At 37.7% G+C, this 19,067-nt stretch overlaps 1 protein-coding gene across 7 annotated transcripts in view; it reads left to right on the top strand.

Moving 5' to 3' along the window:
* Positions 1-19,067, top strand: part of GLIS3 (GLIS family zinc finger 3) — a 161,165-nt gene that overhangs the window by 129,830 nt on the left and 12,268 nt on the right. For 6 of the 7 annotated variants that reach the window (XM_033085542.1, XM_033085541.2, XM_033085539.1 and 3 more), the window contains 2 exons: positions 4,946-5,087; positions 13,978-14,137. In XM_033085542.1, the coding sequence (XP_032941433.1) occupies positions 4,946-5,087; positions 13,978-14,137 (302 nt within the window). The remainder of the gene's footprint in view (positions 1-4,945; positions 5,088-13,977; positions 14,138-19,067) is intronic. The other variant, XM_033085536.1, reaches the window with a different exon arrangement.

Here is a 19,067-nt window from a genome sequence, read left to right as displayed (position 1 = left end):
GGATCTAAAAGCAGGGAAAAGTAGCACACAAACACACACATACACAGAAGCATACCTGAAAGCTGTGGTAGACAATTAGCAGAACATTTCTCTCTGGAAGTCCTGCACGGAAGACTCACTGAAAACAAAGGGCATTGCTTCTTTGCCCCAAGATGTATGTAGCCTCCAGAGGCAAGAATTAGGACAATTTTTATTGATTCTGTGTCATTGTCTGTCAGAAAGGTTTAGTACTGTGCAAAAAAGTGCTGGACCTTGAAGCTGATCTTTGTGAGTAAAAGGATGAGCTGTATCTCGGAAGAAAAAGCAGAATGTGAGTAAATACTGTCTTACAGCATTGCTTCATAGTGAACTTAAAATTTTCTGGTGGTGACATCTGTGTACTCCCAATGTCATGATACTAACAGGACATTCTTTTCCTCTAACTGTACAAGTAAATATTAAATTCTGGGTACTCCTTCAGAAAAGCTAGTACAGTAAATATGTGGCTCTGCATAGACAGGTCATGCTTTGCTCTCTCAATGCCAGCTTAAATTGCAGACAATGGAAATGAGTGAGAACTACTGACTTACTCTATACTTGACATTAATAAACTTAATATACAGACTGTGTGAATAGCAGAAATTCCACCTTGTCTTTATACACAAAACAAAAACACATCTCCAGAAAAATATTCCTGTCAATGAAACATACCAGTATTTATGGATTGGGGTTTTTTCTGGTTTTAGACATGGTAGATACATATCTGACCTGCATAAAAATAAATAGGCTATAACTAATGTCTCACTTACATGTGTAAATACTTTACCAGATGCACAGTATGCATATATATTAAGTACACATTTATATAAGCAAGATTTAGAATATTATGATTCAACTACATAATGGACATGTTTGAATGACAGAAGCAGTCTAGATTTCCTGAAGAATTAATCAAGTTAATCTGAATACATGCAGGCAGGTTTTGAAGTTACTGAACTATTTAGTGTGGTTTAGGATTTCTCAAGCTATGCTACTTCTTTTCTTAAAAGTGTATTCATAAACACACCTATCATATGTTTTCCTTGGTGGTGTCTGAGTTTTGTACAGAAAGCAGTGCTGAAGAAACTAGCCAGGTGGTACAAAAATGTGCAAATCTCAGATAGAATACACATTGGTGAAACAAAACTGGAAGAAAAAATTCTTTTCTTGTAAGGAGACATTTTCTCTGGGATTATGTCTTGCATCAAATCAACAGCATGCCTCTGCTTTTGAACTCAAATATAATTAAATTGAAAACTGAGAAATAAGAATCTTGCTCCCTTCTAATTATTTCTGCTTGTTTCATTTAATTTGGGTAGTTACTTATTCATATACAAAATGTATAGGAGTAGCATTTCCATCCATTTTTCTGAAAGGTGATAAATATTAGCTGTTTGTCACTGAAGTAAAACAGTCGTAAACCATAACTGAAAAATTATTTGTTTTGTATATTGTAAAAAACTGCCACATTGTGAAAGTGGAAATGCTTCTGTATTTCCAAATACAAAACTTCACAAGTCTTACTATAAAATTGAGCTATTAAATTCAAAAACTACTATTTGGAACAAATATCAAATACAGGGGAGTTTTAAGTGAGTAGAGCAATTGATTGTTAGCTTGCACTTTGGTCAGCCATAAGTTTAGGTTACATTACAGCACACAGAAAATGGCTGTGCTCAGCAAGGCAGACTTGTCAGTTTTTGATTTCGCCACTCAGTGACGTAACTTTATAACCATACAGCTCCTAAAATCAGATTGCTGAGTTTTCAGTCCCAGCATGATTGTACTGGTACTCGGCTGAGTGATCATGAGAGAAGCAAGATGATAATGGGGAAGTGACGTATTTCAGTCACAATGCTGGGAAATCTGTGCTAGGATACAATTCTTACAGAAGTCAGTGAGAGTCTCAGCTTCCTTTTGCACTTGTATGGTAAGTTGACAGTCCAGGCTGGAAAAGAAATACAGTGTTGTTAGAGCAGAGCAAGAAATGGATGGCAGCAGTTATAGCTGGTCAATTATTTCTCCTTTATAGCTTTTTTAACTGAAGATAAAATTCTACAATTGCAGTGAATGGTTCGTGGATTTTGCTTTAAGGTCTTTTGTCTTTTCATTATCTATTCTGTGTTTCTTGACATACTAAAGAAGAATCGTAGTCCTGATTTCCCTGCATTTGTCAAAATGCAAGACAATGCTTTCAGTTAAAAATTTTAATTACAAGTTTTCAATGAAATATGTAAAAATATGTAACTGAGATAGAGTGGGTCTTTAACCCTCAATATCTTTACAGGAAAAAGAAAATGCCTTTATCAATTGTGTTTGAACCAGAATCTGTGTTTTGCCCTCTATTTTGTTCCAAAAATGCCACAGTTTATGCCTCCTTACAGAGAAAAGATCTGGGAAAACATTAGGAAAACGAGCTTTAAATAGTGGAGGAAGGAGTACCAATAACTACAGAAAGCATTGTTACTGCCTGTGTCAAGAGAGTAATGGAGTTTTGTAGTTGTGACTAGTTTGGGAAACAGCTGTTATTTAATGGCTGGCTCTGCCGAAGGAAACTTACCCATTTCTGGTCCTGCTCCTCAAGGAGTAGAGTAGGGAAGGCTCCCCTAGCCCTTGCTCTCCTTTTTCCAATGGTACCACAATAATTACTCTTAAAGAGCAAATTACAGGCATTCCTTGCAATAGGGGACAATAAAGTTACTCCCAGCATCTGTTATCTGGGGAGAATTTACATAGTTTATATGTGGTAGTATTTTTAATGGAAATTTGAATTAGCAGTGTGCATCTGCTGGTGCACAAGTCAGTGGAGTTCCCACCTCTTGCTCAGGGTATTTCATCATATGTACATTAAATACATACCTTGTAATTCTAAAATTACACGGTTTTCTAATATATTACATCTTGTGATACATATATTTACACCTATGTGTGCATGTGTAAGTTTATAGCCCTTGTGTTTGTATTTCTAGTTCTTATGAGTTTAAATACTAATCAACAATAGCCAATGCATGAAATAGAGCTATCCTCAGATGTCAGATCCCAGCTGTCTCACAGTATTTCTTTCTCTATTTTTGTTTTTCTGTTGATGATCCTAGGTTTTTTTATAAGTTTTGAAAAGCCAGAAAATTTATGCCAGCACAGATATTTGTTCTAAATATCATAGCATTTGTAAAAGCAAGTGCAAATCAGAAAAATCTGTGAAATAGGTGGTTGCCTATTCTGTTTTACAAGAATTACTTAATATTTGTAACTAATGTGTAAATACTTAGCTCTCCTTTTCTTGTTTTTCTCACTGTTTTATCTGTGAGTACCATCTGATACAGAAAACTGATCTGTTTCTTAAAAAGAATACTGAGACAACTTTACACAGGCAACTTCTGTGATTGTGTGTTCTGTATGATAGAATACTGATTGTTTCATAGAAGTCAGATCTTTCATATTATATTCACTTTAGTTTCCATAGAAATTTAAATTCACATAAGGCTTATTAATAATGTAACTGTAAGGAGAAGAATGAGGACATATTTGACAATTAATATCAGAAGCACTGAGTTTCAGGAAAAGGAAGTGTTACTAGTGATAGCAGCAAACCTACCATGATTACTGGATAATAGCAGACGATGACGTGTGCCAAAGTGGAAGAAGCTTTGTTTGTGCTTAAGAGATTTCAAATATGGATAGTAAACAAAATAATTTGTCAGAGTATTTATTCCCTTCTCCCTCTTTCCCATCCATTCTCCCCCTTCCTACAATTTTAGAATAACAAATGCTACCTCACAGAGGTAGTGTAACTTTGGGCTTAATAATGACTGGCTAAGTTTTTAGGAGAAGGAATCTCCAGCACACAGAGTGTGTGCATAGGTATCACAGGCTGTGTAGTATCTCCAGCTACAGCGTCAGGCGCCTGTGGTAAGACCACTCTCCTCTCAGTTGCCATGATTTTACAGCCATGCATATTGCCAAAAGTAATTGGAGTGTTTATCAGCATTTTGTGGCACAAGGGTCATCTTGTAGCAATGGGTCTTTTTATGGTTCAGAATCATGTCCTCTTACTCTTATTTCTTCATCTGCCCTCTCTCCCTTTTCCCTAATTTGGTGTTGGGATTTTTTTTTAAATTGTAGTTGTTACTGTATTTTATTGCAGCCTCATACTGAGACACTCCGTCCAGTTTCATCCAAAGGAAAATTCTTGTTATGAATTTGTTTGTTAGTTGTTTGTAGAGTGAATTTTCTGGTGATCAGCCAGATTAACAGACTTGCTGGTGATGGATCAGGTACCTGGCAAGTGGCCACACATGTAGCTAGGATGACTGGCAGTGGCAGAGTACTCACAATTCTGCTGTAATATGAAACAAATGTAGTTCTAGCCCGTTTAAGAATCGGGTCTCAAGACAACTTTAGTCCATATGAAGTGGTCCCATTTCTATCCTGACTTGCATGTGTATTACCTCTCCTGGCTGCTTGTTCCCATTCCCTCATTTCCACCTTTGCTCTTCTGGTCCTGTGGTGAGGCAGTTCATGGCACTAAACCAGCATGAAAGTATTTGTATTCATTATAGTACCCCTCTGATATAAGCAATATCAGACATCTGATAAATCTCCAATACCTATTAACTAGGCCACTCCTCTCTTTTGCAGCGTGTGACAAAAGAGCACACCGAAGTTCTTCTGTCCAAGATCCTACCTGTACAAGTAGTCCTTGTCCTAAGTAGTCTTGTTAAGCATCTGGAAATGTTTTCTTCCTTGGATTCAAAAAGTGCCTGCTAGAATGAAAAGATGGTATTAATGAGGCTTTAAAAGAAAAATTTCTGGTTGTGCTCCATTTCTTTCTCTAATCTCAACATTAAGATTTTTATGGTTACTTCCTTTCTTTTGTTCCTATCCATCTTTCATTATAATTTCTCCTTTTTCCTCTCTTGTTTTTCAGTTGCGATCAAGCTCAGAGATTGGCCAGGACATCCTGAATGACTGCCTTGCAATCCAGACCCTTCAGCCTGCCCTGTCACCACATGATGGTGTAGATAATACCATGGGACACTCCCCAGGGCCTGTTTGTGATATTTACCCAGGTATAGAATAAGACAGATAAAAAGCTGCTGTATTATTCCTCACTTAATATTAGGAATAATTTTCTAGATGACTAGAATGGACTCTGAAATCCATATCTATCTCATGAGAAGGATAGAACATGAAAACTAACATAAAAATAGATATTTTTAACATGTTTTTATATGTTTTTCAGAGGGAAGTAGAACAAATCATAGTATACCTGTGAAAAGATCTAATGCAACATAGATGGATAATTTTGCTCTATAGGCATTTGATTCTGCTACCAATTTACTTCTACCATTCCTTGTAGACATCTTGAATACACTAAGCTTCATTTAAAATCACAATATTTTCTCTCTACCTTTTTCATGAATCGCATATGAGTCTACATTAAGGAATTGACATGCTGCATTATGAGTTCACATACTTTGACTATAAATATACAAGCAGTACATTTACACTATGAATGTAATGGTCCTGTTGTGTTGTTTCAGTTAAGTATCTGATATTTTCCTAAGATGTCTTTGTCATAACTGCCTACATGTACAATTTTTCTTAACAATTGGTAAGTTATGAGTGATAATAAACTTTAAAGCTCAAGAGAACAATGGGCATTTTAAAATGCAGTATTTTAGTAGTTGTGAGGGCATCTGTTTTTAACTTTCAGGCAGAATGCACTATGTCTTTTATCACTTCAACTTTTAAGTGAGAACCAGATGTAGAAAGTGAATGAATTGTCTTCACTGATATTATCTGCAGTGATGAAAATGATGTTATATGAAGTGGCCACTTCAATAAGTGATTTTATTTTACTGAGAGGCTTGTAAAGCTATCAATTCTATTTCATGTTTTTTGTCAAGACTGCTATGAGTCACACAGTAGTTGGTCATGATATAGGTTTGTATGTCAAAAATCAGGACATTTAAAGCTGTGGTTGATTGTATTCTAGTTTATTAAGAAGTTGGTGTTGTTTGTATGCTGTTTACTTTTAAAAGAATGCAGACTAAGTGTGACATTTGTTACGTGAAAGAAAAGGGAAATTTCAGATTTTAAAAATGTGATTTTGGTCAGAGAAACTCTAGGCACATGTAGTTGGTTATAGTTGTTTATTTTACATTGTACATTGAGAGGGAGTTGGACAGTGAGGGATGTTGAGATTTAAAAAAAATAATAATTAATGGTTTCACCAAGTGTAACATACAAAACTGAGAAATAATAAAGACTCAGCTTTTTTCTTTTCAAGTCCCTAGACAGAATGGAAGCTGGGATGGAGCAGTGTGTCAGGTTTCAGAAATTGAGAACATTCTCACAGGAGATTGCCACAGCAATCTGTTGAGCACACCTCCCTAGCTTCCAGACCATATTAAATGTCCAGGTCTCTCTGCTGAGTCACTCTAAACACAGGCTGACAGTGGCTTGACAAGCTGGGTAAAGCTTTGCCTCCAGCCAGCCCTCAGCTGGTAATTGTCTGCCATCATGATATCTCAGAGACAGCTTCTGAGTCTGAGACATTACTTTCTGTGGTCTCATTCATGCATTGTCTTCTAGTACTTGATGTTTGTAGCACTGCTAACTCTGAACTTTCTTTGATATAATAATTTTTTATTCTTTCCTGGCACTACTTCCTATTGTATGGCAATTTTTATGGTAAATTAATTTTATGGTAATTAATCAATGTACTCTTATCATCATTAATTTCTATGTAAGTAATAATCTGCTTTCTCTTATGTGTGTTCCCAACTATCTGTAACTTGGCAAATTTCTCATGGTTCCATTCACTTGTGTTGTTTCACGTCAATTAACTGAATCAGGTGTATGTCAGCTGTAGATCAATCTGTGACATTCCATTTTGACAACTACCTAATCCAGTGGAAATAAATAATTTCATTAACTACTCATCAGGGCTGCTGCAGGATAATATACTATGTGAACAAATGACATAACTACAGCAGGCAGGGAATTATTTTATTGAAATGGCAACATGAAAATTATTCATGTCCCATAGAGAGAAAAGTAAAATACACAAAAACGTGTCTTGGCTCAGATAAGCTACCCTTCAAAATTAACTGAGAACAACTTTTTTTTTGTAAATATAATTAATAACTTTGGAACTTCTGGAAAATTAAATACATATTTTTTACTGGGTACTGTTTGAGAGAGCATATTATCTGAAATGTCTTTGTGCTACTTTTAAAGTAGAAGGAGGAATAAATGTTCATTCTTCCAGTGGTGTCAGATCAAACTTTTCTTACTTGAAGATGACTTCACTTATTATTGATGCACATTTAAAGCAAAGGTAGGTTTTTTTCTTGTAGAAAAGTCTACAGAATAAATGTTTGAAAATAAGCTATTAGAAAATATGTAAGAAATGTCAAAAAGTATGTATTAAAATGCAAGTCCATTTTCACTTACATTGCAGAACACCTGTAGAGACCTGTGTAGTTTCTCAGTTCTGTTAAAATACAGAATCTATAAACACAGACACATTTAAATGAAATACAACAGTAATCTTTTATATTACACTTCTATTACATAGAGTTAAGTCTCGAAACGTGGGGTTTTTTCTTATCTTGTAGTCTTTATGACTTCATAGAAGAAATCCAAACTCACTATAATCTTACTAATTCAGTGAGGTAGCATGACAGATTCTTTGCTTAAAGCTAACACAAAATTACATTTATGAGTCTAAAGCAAGCAGATAGACTAAGGGCTAAGCATTGTAATAGTATCTAGATTTTAATTTTGAACAATGCCTAGGAATTTGGGTTTAGTCAGTTCACAGAATAAAGATGCAAGCCATGAAATAGTATGAACTTACAGTAAATTCACGAATACAAGCCGCACTGAGTATAAGCCGCATCTCTGGGTGTTGGCAAATATTTTGGTTTTTGTCCATAAATAAGCCGCACCCGAATATAAGCTGCTCTGTCGTTCACAGCGAGGACCCGCGTGCAACTAGTAACAGAACCGCGGGAGGGCGGGGTTTACTGGCTGAGCTAAGGCTGTGCAGGCTCGGCCCGCTAGGGGCCGCTGACGGGGCCAGGTGGCCCAGTCCGGTGCTGCCGCTCGGGGCCGGCCGCCGCTGCCACTGGGCTCGGTCACCCCGGGTCGGCGCTGCCCCGCGGTGGCAGGCAGGGACGGAGTTTCCCCCGCTCCTACAGCAGCGGTGGCGGGCGGGGACGGAGCTTTCCCGCGCCCGTGGCGCCGGCAGCGGGCGCGGACAAAGCACCCCGCCTCCTCCCCGAGCCGCGGCAATGGCTGTGCGGGGCTCCCGTCGGCTCCCCGAGACGCGGCAACGGCGGCGCCCCCCCCCCGTCGGCTCCCCGGGACGCGGCAACGGCGGCGGCCCCCCCGCGTCCTCCCCTGGGCTGCGGCAGAGGAGGAAAGAGAGCTCTCCCGCCTCTCTCCCCGCCCCCCGTGCTGCCTGCAGGGAGCCAGGGCAACACGGTAACACTGTAACAATCGCGGAGTGCCGGCTTTTACTGGCAGGTGCTTGGCTCGGCGCCCTGGCTGGCACGTCTTGGGTTGTAAATGTCAGAAAATTATTCACATATTAGCCACCCCCGACTATTAGCCGCACTTCCGGGTTTCCACCAAAATTTTTGTCAAATTGCTGCGGCTTGTATTCGTGAAATTACTGTACTTTGTGTAGAGAAGTCTAGAATCACTAAAACTGGAAGAATCATAAAAAATGCAGCAGAAACAACCCCCATCTTTTTACTGTGCTGTTCGGATAAAACTTGGCCATTTCATATTTAAACATAAGCCAGAATGTAATGTAATTCATTTATAAGTAGTTACTGAATATCACTCTAAGCTCTACTTCAGAGCAAGCAAAGAAACTTTCTAAAACTTGTCAACTGCATGATTTTCTTTGCAAGTTGGAATTTAAAAATTGTATCAGTAAAACTGCAGAGCTTCTTTGAATTATAAGTATTTTTGAAATAATGTCTTCTGCTGTATTGTGAAACTTTGACCTAACTACTTCTATGCATATTACTTGCTGTGCTTTCCTTGAGTAGCACTTTTCTTTGGGCTTTTTTCCCCATTGAAATAGTATTAGGCTGAGTGCTCTGTGTGCATAGTAAGAAAAAAATCCAATCCCCCAGGAGTTTGTATCTAAGGTAATGATAGGAAAGTAAGTAGGAACAACAGGTAGGTTGAGGATTAGGACACATAGAGGAATAGATTAATGAAATCATTATTAATGAAAGAATTTTATTAAAGCAATTGTCCCAGTGAGTCCTGAAGAGATGTTGTCTGAAAAAAAAGAAAGCAGTCTAGTTTTTTTAAAAAAAAAATTGGTCTGCTTTTTTCTTTAAAATGTAGTTTGTTAAGGATGACAGCCTTGGAAAGTAATTACAGCTCATTCCTGAAAGAAAAAAAAAAAAACAAAAATGAGAAGGAAGAACTGACACATGAATGGCCCTTGCTGTTGAAAAACAAATTGCTTTTGGTGCATAGGGAATGGATGCAAAAGGAGTGGTAATGTAGGACTACCAATAATGAAGAAGATCTCTGTTTTCACCTTTTAGGCTGAATTTATGTATGGCATATACATATAGAATTCCTGCTTAATGCGTTGTAGTCCCAGGTGGGACCATACACACATTACAGGGGGCAAAAAAATGTTAATAATATTATCTTAGTTTAAGGAGGATAGTTTGCTTCCCCTAAGACTTGCTGTTTTATTTACCAGTTTTACTTAGGAATTTATGATTTCTATTTTGAGACAAATTAATGGTACTCCAAAAACTGGTGTAATGTTTGGGTTCCCATTTTTATGAACATTTACCAATGGACTGCTACAAACATCGTAGGCAGCACAGCCACTTGCACCATTTATAGTTGCATTCATCATGATGAGACAATTTCAGAAACTAGAATCCACTAAAAGATAAGAAAATGAAAGACAGGGATGTGATCTAGAGATGCCATTTCAGGAATGGCTTAAAATACTGGTCCAGACCCTCCTCTATTGCTTCAGTACTTTAAAGTTTTTCAATATCTGTGATCTGCCTGCAACATCCCTGAAAACAGAGAAGGACCATCAGTGCAGATGGTCCATGTGACAGACCAGTTTTGGAGACAGGCTTATTATGTTAAAAATGCAATTTTTACTTCTACTGTACTTCTTAATGCGTGATGGCTTCTTGAGTTTCATGTTCTCTGAAGACTTCAGATTTACAGATGAGCTGAAGATAAAGGTAAATCAGACAATAGGTTTTTCATTTGTTGGGCTTACCACTTACAACTCAATAGAGCACATATTCACATATTCCTGACTACAAAATCCTGTGAGGAACTGTGTACTTCCTAAGGGAAGTGAAAGAGGGGAATATATGCAAGTGATGCTTCCAAATGCAAAAAATATTTCATATTTTTCCTTCTGTGCAGTAGTAAATTAGTTGAGGTCAAGGACCTCATAAATATTCCTCACAGAAGTAAAAGGCTATATTTAGTAATTTAAAAAGAACAACCTTGCAAATGTATGTATGTACCTATCTGAACTGCAAAATTAAACCTCCGCACTGTCTTACTGTACATGGCAAGAACTCTCAGCCTTACTCCAAATTCATACTGCCAGAAATTAGAGGGGAGGTATTTTGGTGGCAGAAATTGTTTTTAAGAATCCTGATTTGACAGTAGTAAGTCCAAGATGCTCTTCAATTAGAGCATTTTCGGTAGCTTTCAAATTTCTGCATTTAAATATGTTCCATGAAATTACAGGTTTCTGACTCCAGTGAAAAATAACTTTTTTGGGCCTTAGATTCTGTGGCACTTTAAATGCTACTTTTTTGCTTTCATTTTCAGAGAGAAACTTTATTCAGAATCATCTTTTTCTCTTGCAGCCACCTAACTTGTTCCTATACATTGTGAGAATACATGTGAATTTAGCTTCTCATAAAGAATTGTTTGCAGAAATATTCTCATGGAAAATTCTTATGTACTGATAAATGGATATGTGATGAGAGTCCAGAAAAGAAAACACGACTCCTTCCTCTCTTTTACTGAAACTTTGTGCCTGTCACCGAATCTGAGGTTCACAGTTAGGACTAAGCTGGGACTAAGTTATATCTATCTTGTAAATAGTGTTGTAGCTTGGACTTTTTAAGGGATACAGAGGAAGAACATTTATGAATCTTTGGCTTTTATTAGTTTGAGGTTTTTTGGGTTTTTTTCAAAATATGTTTAAAACTCCTTCAAAGGCTTTAGTTTATCTTGAATTGACAAAGAGAAAAGCATTCTTGTAGCAACCCTTTCTATTAAATAATCATAGAATGATAAAATCATAGAATGGTTTGTATTGAAAGAATTCCTGAAGATCATCTGGTTCCAACCCCCCTGCCATGGGCAGGGACACCTTCCACTAGACCAGGATTTTCAGAGCCCCATCCAGCCTGGTATTGAACCCTTCCAGGGATGGGGCGGCTACAGCTTCTCTGGGCGACCTGTTCCAGTGTCTCACCACCCTCACAGTAAGGAATTTCTTCCTAACATCTAATCTAAACCTCTGCTCTATTTGTTTAAAACCCACTTAAAACTAATACTTAATTCTACATCTCTATGTCTGGATCTAGGTGGTGGTGCTATACTGGAGTCAGTGTGCATGCTGGCTGTCACAAACATATCACAGAATCATGGAATCACATTATGCTAATAATAGTTGTGGTAGAGAATAGCTACATCAGGAAGAACAGCTCTTGCTACCTTGTGCTGAAGACCTGGTCGTAATCCAGTCTTTTTACTCTTGATCCTGAAGAGGTTAATTTTAAATGCAAAGATCACAGTACTAAGTCATTGTATATTTTTAGTTCTATTATTTTTTTGTCATGGTAAAATGCAAGTTACCCTATTTTGCCAAGGAATAATTTAAATAGTCTCTTTTTATTTAGACAATAAGGGCTTTCCTTTGCAGTGTCCCCATTCATTAAATATTCTCTCTGCTTTTGCTGTCAGAATGTGTGCTTGGTTGTTTTTCACTATTTTCTTCTATGCTTCATGTAAGATAAAATAAGAATTTCAGAAGTTCTTTCCTTTGTTTTTTCTCTTCTGCACTTATCTTGATGCTACCCTGAGAGACAGACATGAAAAAAGTAATTTTGGGGTGCATGAGCAAAGTGGAATAAAACCATTCCATTCCCTTGTGTTAGTAAGAAAATGTCCTCACCCCTTTCTGAGTTATTCTGCTGTCTTAAGTCATGTCTCATCTTCCTGTGGGATCTGCCTCATCTGTTCCTCTTTAAGGTTTGGGATGTCTTCTACTGTCAGTTGTTTGTTGTCACTTAGGTTGTGATTAGGAGGCTCTGGTGCACCCACAAATTAGGAAAGAGCAGAGCCTGGCACCAAGGTCGCTTGGTCACTTCCACTCCTCCAGCTTTGACCACCAGTGTCTACTTCCCTTAATCTTTGACATTACCTCTACAGCATCTGTATTGGATGTTTTTATTTAGAAAGTGGTTTCCTCGCTGTCATCTTGCACTGTGTGTCATTTCCAGCAGCTGAAAGATGTCCAGGACTGCTCATTATTGAGGCTACTGCATGATCAGACTCATGATCCTTTTCTTAACTCTGTTTTAGCTTAGTGAATACCCAGTGTGTCACAAAGGTGGACTTGTAAGGATTAATAGAGTCTTTCCAAAAACAGGCTGAGGAGTGGGAGCTGAGGTGAATTTTCACCCTTTTGATCTTCTGTAGCAAAATTCACACCTGTGAATGAGAAAATGATGGCCTGTGAAATAATTTTATTGAAGACTTACCTGTTGTGAAGCTACCTCAATGTAGTCTTTCTTCTGCTAGGATTGCAGCATCCGTGCACATATTTCAGCCTAGCAGGATGTTTTACTGGCGACAGTGCCCCCTGAGGAACTGGTTTAAACTCTAGGATTTTATCAAGAAACTTAAATAATTAGCTCCAACATATTCACTAATGCAATATTAATATTATAGATAGAATTTTCCTCTGTAAACTAGGCCTGAACAATACCTTTTTAAAAAGAGATTGGAAGATACAACAGACAAACAGAAGAGGTAATTTTTATCTTTTAGACAGACTATCTAATTCATTCTCTGGGTTCATAAAATGTTTAAGAGCATGTATTTGTCTGCCAGTCAACATCAGCATAAGCTACCTGACACAGATGTCAGTAGAAACAGTTGGGTAACTAGATCCTCAGAGATATAAAGCCTTAAATTTGTCTGATTTTAATTTTTTTTAATATATATTTTAAGAAAGGGTTAAAAGAAAATAAGGTTACAGGATTTGTGATCAACTAATTACAACATTCAAGTAAAGACCTGTATTGCTTTTTGTTTAGTCAGGAAAGAAGCAAGCAGGAAACTTTCCTTATTGGAAAGAATACAAGTGAAAACTCATAAAAAATTATTAAACTGTTAAGGATGGTTTAAAAATTTTGTAACTCAGGAAACTGAGCCAATGATACCAATATTGCTTTTCAAAAAAAATTGTGAATTTTACAGCTGAGGAGAAAATGTAGAAAGCATTTTACATTTTTTGAAACTGTTCTTTGTGTTCACTAGTTCTAAAAATACATATCTTAGGAAGTATTTGACACCTCTTCTGCCATAGAAAAGTATGGAAGATTTGCAGCCTTATTCAGACAAAAAAAATCCAAATGAGCATGGCTACAATCATTCATGCCGCATTTCATAGAAATGTCATTTGGAAGCAGTAAAGAATACTTATTTTCATGTGGTTTTCTTCTTCCTTTTGTATGGAAAACAACATTTCAGAAAATCTTTAGTTTTCTTATTTGCTAAGAGTTGGCACTTCAGCTTGACAGGAGAGGTTGCATGTTGGTGTTTGGTCGTTGACCAATATTGTTGTTGTTTGGTCAGTTATCAGTGTTGTTTCCTGCCTGATGAGCATTATTTTTCTCTTACTTTCAGCAGCTATGATCCCCAGCACACAGATAAATCAAAATGGAGCAGCAGCGGGGGCAGTGTCCTTGTCCCACCCCAGCAGCCACTCTTCCCCAGGACACAACATACAGGGCAGTCCTCTGCATCCTCCCCAGATGCCTCTTCTCACAGCTGCAGACTCAGAGAGGTAAGACAGTGTGTTTCCCAGCTGGAGCCTGAGGCTGGAGGGTCCTCAGAGCTGCCAGGATGGGGAAATGCAATTGCTGGTGTGCAGAAAGGCACTGGTGAGAGCCCTGGCCTAACAACTGCTCTGGGGAGGGGTTTGTCAGAAGAAGGAGAGGTGAAATGGACAGTGTCATTCCAGCCTGGCAGGGAGACTTTCCATCCATCTCCATTTCAGGGACTTCCTCCGATCCCTCCTTGATCCCAACAAAGGGCCCAAGCAAGGAAAGTGATACCAGCTGGCACACTGATGACTGCAGCCATACTTTACAGAATGGGGGCCCTGAGATTCATGTTTGTGTTTACTTGTAGAAGAGTCATATTCTGTCAATATTCTCCCAATAGTAAGCATTTTTGAAGGAAGGCCTTGCCTTGGTGTTTTTAATTGCCATTTTATGAAGAACAATAGATAATGACCAAATTTCTATTTCACTGGTTTCAGACTTTAATTTAAAGTAAGGATTTATCTTACGACAGCTCTGTATGTTTTATTATTTGCTGGTTAGGTATTTTAAATTCTATGATTTTAGATATTTCAGTGGCATAAAAACCAATTGCTTGGATGTGTTTTGATTTTCTTGGTTAGACATACTCTAAATTATTTTCAGCAATCTTTCCAATTATTTAGGTACTGCAGATGTGGAAATCTACAGCTAATTAAAACAGAATTCTACCAAATCACAAGTCAGAAAAGGCTTAAGTAAATGATTTTTAGTGGAAAAGTCATGAAGATAGCATAATCACACAAAACACTAAACTGTTACTATCTGCTCATGGATACTTAAACATTTTTTTTTAAATTTCTCTTTCAATGCTGTAAGTGATAAATTGCTGTATTTCACTAATGTATTTCAAAGTATTTAATTTCCTTGAGTGACAGATATGACAGTAAATTGAAGAGTACAAAATCCCCAATTATAAACCTGAAAACAACATTCACTAGATTTCAATTACTGGTAAATGAGCATAATTTCTTCAGATGAAAGCAATATTCACTCTGGCTTGTATCAGGAAGATAGAAGAACATGATATCTCGGGGAATTAACAAAAGGTGAAAGTACATTTTTATTTCAAACTTCACATGTGAATTCACCCAGTTCTGGAGCCACTGAAGCCGTTGAGCTTTTTGCACATCAGTCTGAGGTGGAGCTTATGCCTCATGATCACTGGAGCTCGCCTACTTGGTTCATTCCTTTCTCCCCACTCCTGCCCCCATGATCCTGATCTTTTTCCCTTGTGCTGGCTCTGGCCCTCTGCACATCCTCTGGGACTGTCCATGCTCCCTTACCCTTGCAAACCCACTGATTGCCGGAGCATGTGGTGACAGGCAGTGACACATTAGTTGTTGTTATAGGTAAAAATGTCATTATAAAAGACAATGATCTTATTTGCCCATTTCTGAGGTTCTTCTGCGGCAAAACCTTAGCAGGGGTGCCTAGAGTGAGACTTCATTCACTCAATTCATTGAATACATTTCAGATGTCAAGATAATAGAGTACTCTACAGAATAATAAAAAGCTATCATGGTATACTCCTTTTTAATGTGTTAATTGTATACACACCCTCTAAAAAGGCTTTAAGTGCTAATTCCCTTATGTGGAGCTGCTTTGGATTAAAAAAAAGTTCCAGTGTCTTCATTTACGTAATGTGACAAATGGCAATTTAAATTCAGAAAAGGGAAAAAGTATTACAGCAGTGTTGGTTTGATTACAATACATAGGGTAAAAGTTAAGGGAAATGTTTAAAAGAAGAACTAAGGCAGAATCTACATCTTGAATGTAACACATACACTCACCTAGGGGCCTTGCAAGTAGGCTCTCACCTTGCTTCATGAGTGTGATGAGAACTGTGAAAATGTGAACAAACCTTCAGTAGAGAAAGTGGCAAAGATAGTGTCTTTGGCAGGTGTGAATCATCCTGTTTATTTCAACCTCATTTTTGTGAGGACTGCAGGATGTAGGGGTGTAAGTAGAGGATTTGTTGTCCCGCATGCTCATGAGGGCTGGACTAGGTGACCTTTGAAGGTCCCTTCCAACCCAAACTATTCTGTGGTTCTGTGCTATGTGGTTCCTGATACGTTGTGCATGCCCAGGGTCATTTCAGAGCTAGGAAAGGCTGGCCACCCTTGCTCCAGCAGAAGGCTGTATTTGTTGGACTGAAGCTGATCCAAACTAGCCTGGCTGTTTAATGATGCTGGAGTCAAGTCTGTGCCACCTTTTGGACAGCAGAGTCAGATTTATGAGAGACAGAAGCAGAAGGAAATAAGCACTTTCTGTACATTTCATATACGATGGGAGAGAGAAATAATAGGAGGGTTACTTTTGTGTCTTTCCCTTCTAGGTGGTGTGAGGCAAAGTGTAGACTTGATTAAGCCTTATTGATGTGAGAAAGTGACCCAAAAGTGGGACACATCTTACATTGTATTCATTATGTGTATGAAATTCAGAGAACATATAGTGCAAGGTAGTTAGAGAGTTTGAATCTAAGAAACCACTCCATTTATCAAAGGAGAGAGCATAAATAATACAAGTGCAGATTTATATTTTATCAGTCCCAGCTCTTTGATACTAACTTTGAGTGCTCCGCTAATATGAAGTACTGCAGCTATTCAATCAAGGTACCAAATGTGTACCTAAAAGAATATCTGTAACAGGTAATATGTACTTCACTTCCTTTTCACTCACTTCTGTAACACAAGGAGGCATAAGCATACAAATAAGCTGAAAGAACAATCTCATTAGAACTCAGGTCAAAAATTATGGGTTTATATAGCATATTTAACATATATGGCTGAGTGCCCCAAAACTGATGGTGCTAAATGTTTGAAATTAATATTTTTTAATTCTTTCTTTATATAATGAATTTTCCAAATATACAGTTTACTTTTGAGCAAGTAAGCTTTTTTTTGTCCTGTTAATCAGTGTGAGACAAGAGCAAAGTTTTTCATGGTCTTGGTGTTCCAGGTGATTTTTTTTAATCCACCTGTGAACCACAGCTAGCAGTATGCCCCTAAAGCACAATGTATCCCAGCTTCACAGGAATTTCTAGAGACTGTGTAAGGGTGACAAGAAGAACTTAGGGCCGAAGTGTTCAGTTTACCAGTACCATTATGCTATAAAAAGTTTGCAACACTGATGCTTTTTGCTTGAGTGTGTTGTTATATTCCCTTTATGATTTCACTGTAGAATAGTAAGTAGCTCCAAGCTAGACTTGCAGAAGCAAAAGCCTCTGGAAGTTCTCCCCAAGCAGCCAGACACCCAACCCTCCCATGTTACAAAGCCCTTTGTATGTAGCATACAAAGAACTGCCTCAAAGAAGGTCTTTGGTTCACACTGGTTTCAAAATAAGTACATTAACTTCTTTCCAGGCATGGGACACTTCAGAGGATTGCCTGTTAATTAAGTTTTCTTTTTAGTGGGCAAATGACACTTATAAATGACAAATGCTTGAGAGGTGTCAGTAAGGGTAACCCTGAACCTGAGCCACAGATTCACAAATTTTCCTAATGGCTCCAGAAACACTCCTGCTCAGATTTTACACCTATCAGGCATAGGGAAGGGCAACTTTCTGCAAATCTGGCTGATTCTTGATTGACTTGATACCTGGGCTTGACTACAGCTCTTGATTGCAGTTTCCAAGTGGTTGCAAGCTGTTCCTGGGTGTTTCAGGAAAAAAAAATTAATTAGTTGTTCTCCCAGGAATATAATGAGATTTGTTCAAAGACAAATCTGGGCTGCATCAAGTGTAAGTTTCTCTTTTGTTAAGCAGAAGGAAAGGAAAAGTAGATAACTACAGTCATGGATATGGGTAAGCCAGGCTGATTTATGAATCATTATAAAGACCACTTTATATGTTATAAAGTTGATTTATATTAAATCATGTCTACTAAAAAGGAATCATCTCTGGCTGTAAAATGTAGTGCGTTATTATTGGGAGGAAGTTTTTGGGTATTAAATCAAAGGTAGATCTGTAAAACTGTGCTTTCCACTTTGAGTTTTGAAAAGGATTTTTCCTTTTAGTGGCTACTGGTTAAAATAATTTTTCAGCAATTAATTTTCACAAATTAATCCTGAAAATCTTGAAATCCTGAAAACACAAAGGATGATATCCCATGGTTTTTAAAATAAAAACAGTGTTTTGACAGTCTGTGCTTGGCTCTCAATCTCTGGCAGGAGGTAACAGTCTTTCTACATGATTCCTATACAAAAAACTAACCCCGGTTGTTAGGAGACATATAACCAGCTAGTTATAGCACCTTTTAAAAACCTTTTATATTTTTATCACAAAATAGCTACTGATTTCTCTTTCTAAAAAAACTGTTCTCTAGCATTATTGTGAAATACATGCATGCTTTGTTCTCTTCATCCCTGGTATGTCTTTCAGTCTACTCTGCATCAGTTACCTGGAACAATGAAATATTTGACACATTAAAGACTCAATGTCTCAGTAGTAACATCTTTATTTCCACCATCCATGTAGCATTTCTGAAGTAATATATGTTTATTAAGTTACTATCACATCAGCACCAGGACCATCCAAACCCTACCTAATATGCTTTAATGTGCTTCTCACAGAAAACTGAGCAGTACAGTACAGCAGTACATCATCCAGAGTTCATCTTGATACTTGTTACACTCCAGATGTAGATTATGGTTCACCAGAAAGGTAGTAAATACCTTTCAAATGAAGTCAAAATCACATAGATAAGATGGGGTAGATACAGATTCTTAGCTGCAGCATAAATGATCAAAAGTGACTTGGATTTAAATACAATTATAACCTGTATGATGACCCTGCCCAGACGGGTTCTGTAGAACTGCTACTGTAGTTGCACCTTCTGTTGTATTCAGGGTGTGATAAAAACTTCCTTACACTTCTTTAAGAAAAACAGGTTT

This window comes from Catharus ustulatus, chromosome Z (assembly GCF_009819885.2).
Source record: "Catharus ustulatus isolate bCatUst1 chromosome Z, bCatUst1.pri.v2, whole genome shotgun sequence".
Lineage (NCBI taxonomy): Eukaryota > Metazoa > Chordata > Aves > Passeriformes > Turdidae > Catharus > Catharus ustulatus.
Note: the sequence above shows the minus strand (reverse complement) of the source record. Positions and strands in the feature narration are given on the sequence as shown.